This window comes from Scyliorhinus torazame, chromosome 1 (genome assembly GCF_047496885.1).
Source record: "Scyliorhinus torazame isolate Kashiwa2021f chromosome 1, sScyTor2.1, whole genome shotgun sequence".
Classification (NCBI taxonomy): domain Eukaryota; kingdom Metazoa; phylum Chordata; class Chondrichthyes; order Carcharhiniformes; family Scyliorhinidae; genus Scyliorhinus; species Scyliorhinus torazame.
Genome location: NC_092707.1, coordinates 220,476,274 through 220,487,231, shown reverse-complemented (window position 1 = coordinate 220,487,231; position 10,958 = coordinate 220,476,274). Strand labels below are relative to the sequence as shown.

General features: G+C 43.9%; 1 protein-coding gene across 1 annotated transcript in view; it reads right to left on the bottom strand.

Annotated features, from left to right (window-relative positions):
• Positions 1-8,051: 8,051 nt before the first annotated feature.
• tcp1 (t-complex 1) overlaps positions 8,052-10,958 on the bottom strand; it is a 72,610-nt gene continuing 69,703 nt past the window's right edge. Inside the window, exon 12 of the mRNA XM_072502503.1 lies at positions 8,052-8,596. Within this exon, the coding sequence (XP_072358604.1) occupies positions 8,380-8,596 (217 nt within the window). The 3' untranslated portion in view covers positions 8,052-8,379. The remainder of the gene's footprint in view (positions 8,597-10,958) is intronic.

The following is a 10,958-nucleotide window of genomic DNA, read 5'->3' as shown; positions in this document are numbered from 1 at the left end:
TACAACTTGATGAACTTCTGCCCACTTTTCATCCGCCTGCAGATGTACAGATCTCCATTTACTCATCAAGACATCACTTTTACGGTAATAACACTCTGGTATACTCTCAGATTCCTCTTCCGTAATTGCTTTCTGATATATCCATTTTATTTCTACATCTTTCTGTTGCAACTCCACCAATTTTGCTGAACTAAAAATATCCACCTCATCCTCCACCTGTTGTTGTTCTTTTTCAACTATTTGATCAAAAATCGTTTCTGATAATTTCACTTCCACTTCATCTTCACTCTTTGATTTCTCCTCTTGTCTTAACCTGTGACTTTGCGACCTTGTTACTACACAATCCGGAAACATCCCACGATATTCATCCTTCAACACTTTAGTTATCTGATTTTCCACTGGCTTATCAACCACAGTAGGCATCACTCCCACCTGTGATCCAGCTATATCATTGCCCAAGGTAAACTGTATTCCTGGACAAGATAGTTTCTCTATTACTCCTACTACCACTTCACCACTCTTCACTGGACTTTCCAACCTTACCTTATATAATGGAACGCTACTCCTCTCACCCTGAATTCCACATATCACCACCTTTTCGAGCAACATTCTTCCCAAACTACATAATTCCTCATCTCTTACCATTAAAGATTGACTAGCTCCTGTATCTCTTAAAATTGTGACTTCTTTACCTGCTCCTCCTGATGCACATGTGTAAACTTTACCCACACAAGTAAATTCTTTAAAGACACCTGGTACCTTCTTAACAATTACTTCTTGGAACAGGCTGTACAATTGTTTGCACCTCCTTCGCTTCCCTTGGGCTTTCCTTTACCACTCTAACAAATCCCACTGTCTTATCCTGTTTTCCCACATCAGCCTTCCCAGTGCTTTTCTTCAACCACCAACTTTACATGGCCTAGTTTATTACAGTGAAAACATTTGAAACTTTTCATTTCTTTTCCACCCTCCTGGATTTCTTTTTTTAGTCTGAGGTACACTCTCTTTATTATCTCCCATCAGATCACCTTTACCACTTGAGTATTTCTCATGTCCTTCCCCTATGTCGTCTCCACTGCCCCCAAATTTTTAGTGTTGCCACCACCACTGGACTTGTGGTGTATTTCTTCGGGGAGAACGGCAACGGCGCCGTCACCATTGCTTGTAGGCTGGTTCCTTTGCAGGACGCCATCTCCAATCTCTTCCACGCCGCTCCCTCCCCATCTCCCATCCATTTACACACCATTGAGATATTGGCGGCCCACTTAGTATTCACTTAGCTCGGTAGTGCCAGCCCCCCCCTATCCCTGCTATGCTGCAAGAACCCCCTCCTCACTCTTGGGGTCTTCCCGGCCCACACAAAACTCATGACACTTTTCTCAATTCTCTTGAAAAAAGCCTTTGTGACCATCACCGGAAGGCACTGAAGAACAAAAAGGAATCTCGGGAGGACTACCATTTTGACCGCCTGCACCCTACCCACCAGTGACAGGGGCACCATGTCCCATCTCTAAAATCCTCCTCCATCTGTTCCACCAATCTTGTTAAATTAAGTCTATGTAAGGTTCCCCAACTCCTGGCTATCTGAATCCCTAAGTACCGGAAATCTCTTGTCACCTTCCTCAGCGGTAAGTCATCTATTCCCCTGCTCTGCTCCCCCGGATGCACCACAAACAACTCACTCTTCCCCATATTCAATTTGTACCCCGAAAATTCCCCAAACTCCCTAAGTGTCTGCATTATCTCAGGCATCCCCTCCACTACCCCGTGGACTACTCCGCAACATACAGCAATAAATCATCTGCATACAAAGATACCCGGTGTTCTTCCCCTAGCAACATCCGTATGTTCGTGTTCAGCTGTCTCTCCTTAACGAACCCAGTTTGATCCTCGTGGACCACCCCTGGGACACAGTCCTCTATCCTCGTCGCCATCACCTTGGTTTCGATTTCTTGGCATGAGTGGATTTGATCGAACATTTGTGCAAGAGTTTTGTAGCGTGATTGCTCCACTGATGCTTGCTGAAGAAACGTTAAAAAAAATTTCAATGGACAGCGGAGTTTCAACATGCATTTGACTGCCTGAAAGCTGTGGCAACAGATGCTCCTGTATTGGAGAATTGCAAGGGACTCTGTGATCAGATTGAACTGAAGTATCTAACTTTAAAGAGAAATGCCGAGGCGTAGAGAAATGGATGGATCGTGCAGAGACTTTCTTGTTCAAAGAGACTGTCATTCGAGAAGGATTTCGGTTGGAGGAAGAACCGGAGAAAAAAAATGGACTATATTATTATGCCTGTTTGCGTGTTGTTTTTTTTGAACCAGTAAAGTGTTTTTACGGTGTGCATTTCTTAATTGATGGTGCAAATGTGAAAAATGAAACCATCTTGAAGTTGATGGTTTATTTTGTTTCTTGGGGGGGGGGGGGGGGTGTCATATGAGAGTATCTTTAAGAAATGGATGTTTAAGCAATGTACCTTTAAGAAATGGAGCTGACCATATTACTGAAGTGATGTCAGAGGGTCAGGGAGCTGAGCTCACTTCTGCTTTTTGAGTTTCAGTTTGAGAACGCAGCTGGGAGTGTCTGTGTGTTTTGCTGTGAGCTGCATGAAGAAACACAGAGCTGGTCTGTTAATTTCTGCAATCCAGACTATAAATATATTGAATGTGACCTATTGTGCTCCTATTTTTGAAGGTTTGAAGTCTTTTTCGATGTTTAAAGGAACAGTTTGAAGGATTATTTAGTGTTGTAGTCTTTTGGGGTTATCTTTGAAGTAATGGGTGTTAAGTTTTTAATGTTTGTTTTAAAAAGGTTAACTTGAGTTCATAGAATAAACATTGTTTTGTTTTAAAAACCACTTGTCCATTTCTGCTGTATCACACCTGGAGAGTACAGTGTGCTTCCCACACCACAATCTATTAAAAGTTGTGGGTCGGTTGGACTCGATGAAACACTTTGGGGTTCTGTAAACCCGGACCCATAACACACTAACTGCGGCTGGATGCTGTTCCCCGTCTGCTTCACTGGGACGCTGATTGCGGTAGTATGCCGTTCCCAAACTGCTTCACTGTGACGCTGACTGCACCAGAGCGTCCTGCGCAGACTGCTTCACTGTGCCGTGGGCTGCGGCAACGCGCCTTGCCCAGAGTGCTTCACTGTAATAATGACTGCAGTTCACTACCCAAATTGCTTCAGTGACACTGACTGCGGCAGACCGCCGTTCCCAGACTGATTCACTGAAACGCTGATTGCGGCAGGACAGTCTTCCCAGACTGCTTCACTGTGATGCAGCCTGCGGCAGTTCGCCGTTCCCAGGCTGCTTCACTGTGATGCGGCCTGCGGCAGGTCGCCGTTCCCAGGCTGCTTCACTGTGATGCTGACATCGCAGGATCCTTGCCCAGAGTGCTTCACTGTGATGCTGATTGCAGGACACTCTTCCCAGACTGCTTCACTGTGATGCTGGCTGAGGCTGAACGCCTTTCCCAGCTTACTTCACTGTGAGGCTGACTGTGGCAGGATGCCGTTCCCAGACTGCTTCATTGTGAAGCTGGGACCAGCAAGACGCCTTTCCCAGAGTGCTTCATTGTCATGCTGACTGCCGGATACTGTTCCCAGCCTGCTTCACTGTGACATTGATTGCGGTTGAATGCCGTTCCCAGACTGCTCCAGTGACGCTTACAGGGGCAGGACGGCGTTCCCAAACTGCTTCACAGTGATGCGTACAGCGGCAGGACGCTGTTCCCAGACTGCTTCACAGTGACGCTTACAGCGGCAGGACACCGTTCCCAGTCTGTTTCACTGGGATGCTGCCTGCGGCAGGACGCAGTGCCCAGACTGCATGACTGTAAAGCTGGCTTGTTTTTGAAAACTCACCACTATTCTTAGAAGTATATACCAAAAAGGGCCGACATCCTAAATGGTAAACAGGGCTTCTCACTCCCTGACTCCGATGCAGGCTTCGGAGGTGCTATTCAGGTCAAACTATGTTTTCAAGTTATCCCCCGGTATAACCCATACCTTCACCGACGATTTCATCGACTTACCACTTAGTAGCATCGATCCTGGGTCCCGCATTGCTAAGTCAGTAGACTAATAACCGCTGTTTCTGGTTAAAACTTGTTTTTTTCTCTTTTTAAAAGATGCAATCACTGTCTTGACAGAAAAGTAAAAAGATCTTGCTTTTGGATCCTTCTGGTTGGTTGAAGGGACCTTCAGGCCCAACTTGACAATCAATCTTTTAAAAATCTGGTCTTCTTTAGATGTATTCGCTGAGGAGCTCGGTTGGAGTGTCCTATCTTTCCCATGTACCGAGATATGAGAGCTAGCACTGCTGGCCATCTCTGAGCTGACTCTGCCTACTCTTTAAATTCTAGTCTTCCTTAGATATATTAGCTATTTTAGCTTGGCTGCTTTGCCCTGTCCCTTTCCCATAGCCGAGCTGACTGTAATCAGACTCTGCTTCTCCACCTCTCTCTTTGTTCTGATTCTGCCTGCTGTTCCTTTTCTTCGGGTTTATATATTTTTCTAACAGTTATCTAGTTTTTATGACTTTATTGTAAAGAAACTCTTTTCACTTTGATTGTAAAAAGTATCTTTGATCTAAACATTCTAATCCAATTAAGTACTCATTTTGACATGACTTCATCTCATAGATCTGATTACATTGTGTCCTTTGTGATGTTCAAAATGCTTTGACTTCAAGAGGTGTGAATTTTGTTTTGATTCCTGTCATTTCTATTTTTTTATTTTCCAATTGTTTCCTCGGCTCATAGTTTTGACTTTGATTTTGGCTTTGAATTATGTTTCTTGTAGACTGATAGTCTCCAGTTTTCTTTAATTTACCTGGTATTAGCAAAATTTCACACCTAGAATTCAACTGCAGGAGGGTTTCCTGACAGTTTGTTGACAGGCCAACAAGAGGCGAGGCCACATTTTGGATTTGGTTTTGGGTAATGAACCAGGCCAGGTGTTGGATTTGGAGGTAGGTGAGCACTTTGGGGACAGTGACCACAATTATAAGAGTTATAGCTGGGGGAAGGGAAATTATGATGCCATTAGACGTGACTTGGGGGGGATAAGGTGGAGAAGTAGGCTGCAAGTGTTGGACACACTGGATTGTTCAAGGATCAGCTACTGCGTGTTCTTGATAAGTATGTACCGGTCAGGCAGGGAGGAAGGTGCCGAGCGAGGGAACCGTGGTTTACCAAAGAAGTGGAATCTCTTGTTAAGAGGAAGAAGGAGGCCTATGTGAAGATGAGGTGTGAAGTTTCAGTTGGGGCGATCGATTGTTACAAGGTAGCGAGGAAGGATCTAAAGAGAGAGCTAAGACGAGCAAGGAGGGGACATGAGAAGTATTTGGCAGGAAGGATCAAGGAAAACCCAAAAGCTTTCTATAGGTATGTCAGGAATAAGCGAATGACTAGGGACAGAGTAGGACCAGTCAAGGACAGGGATGGGAAGTTGTGTGTAGAGTCTGAAGAGATAGACGAGATACTAAATGAATATTTTTCGTCAGTATTCACTCAGGAAAAAGATAATGTTGTGGAGGAGAATGCTGAGCTCCAGGTAAATAGATTAGATGGCATTGAGGTACGTAGGGAAGAGGTGTTGGCAATTCTGGACAGGCTGAAAATAGATAAGTCCCCAGGACCTGATGGGATTTATCCTTGGATTCTCTGGGAGGCCAGGGAAGAGATTGCTGGACCATTGGCTTCGATTTTTATGTCATCATTGGATACAGGAATAGTGCCAGAGGACTGGAGGATAGCAAATGTGGTCCCTTTGTTCAAAAAGGGGAGCAGAGACAACCCCGGCAACTATAGACCGGTGAGCCTCACGTCTGTAGTGGGTAAAGTCTTGGAGGGGATTATAAGAGACAAGATTTATAATCATCTAGATAGGAATAATATGATCAGGGATAGTCAGCATGGCTTTGTGAAGGGTAGGTCATGCCTCACAAACCTTATCGAGTTCTTTGAGAAGGTGACTGAACAGGTAGACGAGGGTAGAGCAGTTGATGTGGTGAAAATGGATTTCAGCAAAGCGTTTGATAAGGTTCCCCACGGTAGGCTATTGCAGAAAATACGGAGGCTGGGGATTGAGGGTGATTTAGAGATGTGGATCAGAAATTGGCTAGCTGAAAGAAGACAGAGGGTAGTGGTTGATGGGAAATGTTCAGAATGGAGTTCAGTTACAAGTGGAGTACCACAAGGATCTGTTCTGGGGCCGTTGCTGTTTGTCATTTTTATCAATGACCTAGAGGAAGGCGCAGAAGGGTGGGTGAGTAAATTTGCAGACGATACTAAAGTCGGTGGTGTTGTCGATAGTGTGGAAGGAAGTAGCAGGTTACAGAGGGATATAGATAAGCTGCAGTGCTGGGCTGAGAGGTGGCAAATGGAGTTTAATGTAGAGAAGTGTGAGGTGATTCACTTTGGAAGGAAAAACAGGAATGTGGAATATTTGGCTAATGGAAAAGTTCTTGAAAGTGTGGATGAGCAGAGGGATCTAGGTGTCCATGTACATAGATCCCTGAAAGTTGCCACCCAGGTTGATAGGGTGGTGAAGAAGGCCTATGGAGTGTTGGCCTTTATTGGTAGAGGGATTGAGTTCCGGAGTCAGGAGGTCATATTGCAGCTGTACAGAACTCTGGTACGGCCGCATTTGGAGTATTGCGTACAGTTCTGGTCACCGCATTATAGGAAGGACGTGGAGGCTTTGGAGCGGGTGCAGAGGAGATTTACCAGGATGTTGCCTGGTATGGAGGGAAAATCTTATGAGGAAAGGCTGATGGACTTGAGGTTGTTTTCGTTGGAGAGAAGAAGGTTAAGAGGAGACTTAATAGAGGCATACAAAATGATCAGAGGGTTAGATAGGGTGGACAGTGAGAGCCTTCTCCCGCAGATGGAAATGGCTAGCACGAGAGCACATAGCCTTAAACTGAGGGGTAATAGATATAGGAGAGGTCAGGGGTAGGTTCTTTACGCAAAGAGTAGTGAGGCCGTGGAATGCCCTACCTGCTACAGTGGTGAACTCGCCAACATTGAGGGCATTTAAAAGTTTATTGGATAAACATATGGATGATAATGGTAGTGTAGGTTTGATGGCTTTTGTTTCGGTGCAACATCGTGGGCCGAAGGGCCTGTACTGCGCTGTATTGTTCTATGTTCTAACTGAACCGTTTTCCAGCTGAAGGTGTGAGCCATTGCTTTTGACTTCAAACAAAAATCCTGTTTGTCTTGTTTGCTAAGCCTGCTTGACCAAGGCTATCTGCATTTTACAATCCTTCCCTGGCAGCTGCTGTTAACCCTTTGTGGGATCTTGCCCAGTATTCTCTCAGACCAGATATTGCCAGACTTCAATGTTTCAAATGACACATCTTTCCATATTTTCAACAGGCTGCAGCAGGATGCCGGCCAACCACGCCCCCATTGTTCTGGTCTTGTCCCATACTTGCTGGGTACTGGACAGCATTCTTCGAGGCAATGTCCAAAGTGGTGGGGATTAGGCTGGAGCCATGCCCGAAAGTGGTGGTCTTCGGGGTATCAGTCCAGCCAGATCTCTTCATGGGGAGAGGGCGGACATTCTACGCCTCCCTGATCGTCCGCCGTAGAATGGCGATCAGCAGCACCATCTAAAACCGCAGACTGGGTGTCCGGCCTATTGGAATTTCTTCAAACGCAGAAATTGAAATTGACCATCCGTGGGTCGTAAGAGGGCTTCTACATAACACGGGAGCCGTGTTCTTTTTTAAAGTAGTTAGTGTAGCATGGGCAGGATGTGTATAGAGGGATACAGGCCAAATGCTGGCAAGTGGGACTAGCTTTGTGATAGAATCTGGGCGGCATGGACAAGCTGGGCCAAAGGGCTCCTTTCCATGCCGTAAACATCTATGACTCTAAAACAAGAGATCAAAGCACTATCAGGTCTGCACTATTCATTTATGAAATATGTCAAAATGTTCCAGTGTGCCCAGAGATACATCACAGAAGGCAATCAAAAATTCTACTGTTGCATGTGGAACCAGACAAAGCATGAATAAAAACAGAAACCCATTTTGACTAACTTTCTGACAAGACTTTATTCAAGATGTCAATGTCAATCCTGTGCAAGAAAAAAAACATACGGTAGTATATACTGTAGTTCCCAACAGCTCCCCAAAATTCTTCCGAAAACCACTTATAAACGAATGAGGTTGGGATTTTGCACACATCTAATTTTTATTAAACACAGGAATACTTAAATATCCACTACTGCCACGACAACAAACACTATTTGAAAGCAGAAAATGTGAGATTTTACTTTGCATTTTAGTCTGTAACATCAAAATACAAATTATAATTTGAAACTGTGGATATAGCTATAACTTTTAAAATTCACTCTTCAACCATCGAGCTCTCCACTTTGAACTGCATCCTGGTAACTCTTTCCTTTGTCTTGTTTATCTTCTGGATAAAGTTTGATTAGATCATCAATGCGAAGGATGGTAATTGCAGCTTCTGTTGAAAATTTCAGACTCTTGGTTTTGACCATAGTTGGCTCAAATACACCAGCTTGCTTGTTATCCCTTGGTTTTCCATTTATTAAATCAAGACCAATCCTGTGCAAGAAAAAGATTACATTTGTTTGCCAAATTAGAGATTAAACCAGTCCAGGCAACCAAGCAGCCTATTAAAGGTAAGTTGAGAAACCAAAAAGGGTATGATCGCAGGAGTGGGGATATTCCTTTGGCCTCGAAATAGACAGAAATAGAGGAACAAATCTGCAGCAAAAATCACAGAATAGTTACAGCACAGGTTATATCTATGATGGCTCTCTTACGGAGCAATTTACCTCATGTCATTCCCCGATTTCTCTCCTTGACCATGCAGATTCTTCTTCAGATAACAATCCAATTCCTTCTTGAATATGTTGGACTGAACATTACTCTCAAGACAGTGCATTCCAAATCCTAAGCATTCACGGAATGAAAAGATTGGTCTACATGTCGCTATTGCAAATTGCCTTTTAATTTCTTTCACCAACATGAACAGTTTTTCCTAACTACTTGGTCCAGATCCCTCATGATTTGGAATGCCTGTCAAATGGCCTCACCTTCTCTTCACCACGCAACAGTTCCAGCTTCGATCGGTTTACCTGAATTTCATTATCCCTGGGAGCTTTCTTGTCAATCTTTTCTGCAAACTGGAATCAGTTTGCTGGGGACCTCTGGAGTGAGAGATAGATAATCTACTCTGCACTCCTGGTTGAATAATATTGAGACTCCTTCAGTCTTACCTTTTGCAGTAATGTCCTGATTCCTCCATCACTAAGGAGCCTCCTCCTCCAGTGAAGTGTTCAATTGTCCACCACCATTCACAGCCTGATGAGGCAGAGCAGAGCTGAGATCTCATGCTTTGGTCATGGAATCGTTTAACACAGATGTCTATCACTTGCTGCTTGGCACGCAAGTAGCCTGGTGTTGCAAGGCCGACAGTGTGGGTTTTCTCATTACCTTTTCCAGTGTCTATGTTGATGCAGAGTGCTCCATTCCTTTTTATTGACTTTTTAGCGGTTGAATACAAGTGAGTGACTTGCCAGGTCACATCAGAAGGCATTTAAGAGCCAACCAGATTACTATGGACCTGGAGTCACATGTAGGCCAGACAAGGTGTTGGCAGCAGATTTCCTTCCCTACAATGACATTAGTGAACCTGATGGGTTTTTACAACAATCAAAAATTATTACACTTGTAATTCCAGTTCCTTTAATGGAATTCAAATTCCACCATTTGCCATGGTGCCCAGGTACTACCATAGGTCACTGGATTATTAGTCCAGTGATAGCCCACAAGACGTAAATGTTTTGAGTGGAAGAGTGCACAAGCAAGATACTTTTAGATGCCCAGCAAATTCTGTTCCACTGTGTTGACAACCTGCATTTAGAGATTATCACCATTGCATTTCAATGGAACGCTCATCATGAAGTGCAGTTTTGGATTATCTCTCAGCATGATGAGGAAGTGCAATCATTCTTTAATCCTCTTGGAGAACAAAGTAGGCAAATACTAAACAGGCTATCCCTGCATAGATGTGCATATCTAAGATGGACAGTGAGTTACTCACTTATTGAACAAAACTCAGGGTGTCCAAATCATGCGCATGTTCAAATGTCCAAAGCACTCAGCAGTGCTTTTGGGTCTCCCCATCGCTCACCACCGCCCCCCCCCCAAAACCACCATAAATAGTAGATCAACAAAAACATCAATACCTGATTCAGCCGATCTGTGGTTAACAGGATGCCTTAATCCCCAAATAAACCGACAGGAATCACACTGGAGAAATTAATCCATACTTTGGTGCTGGAATAATTTGAAAACTTTTCAATCAAGGACTTTTATTTTGTTCAGTCATCATTACCACCTTCCTCGTCTACTTTGAAGTAACCCAAGCTTGCTACAAGGGTCCAGGTTACAAGCTAAAAATGTTTCCACAAGGTCTTGGCTGCCAGAAAGAAATTAATTTGGCAAAGAATGAATGTCCATTGTCAAAGATAAATAGCTGACCCTGGCCATCCATTTATCCATCCCCACCTCGATATATCCTAGAAGGAACACGATAATGTCCAAGCCATGCACCACCGTGATTTCACTGTCATTGGGTCAATATCCCAATTACACTGCACCTCAGGTTTTAAAAATGTAATCTCCAAATAGTTCAAGCAAGTTAGTGTTTTTGTATATGCCTGTTTGTTCAATACTTTTCTAGCTACTCCATTAATATTCTGAAAGTTTTAGACTTGGTGATTCTCTTGTAGTCTCTTAAATTCTCTGAAGCAGAACATTTCCCCACCATTCTAAATACACTACAAAAGGGCAGATATTCTCCATAGAGGGCACAGGGGGAATGCAATTACATCCAAGTCAGACTAGGCTTTATCTACACAAACCCAGACATCACTGGAAAATCAAGACATTTCGATGG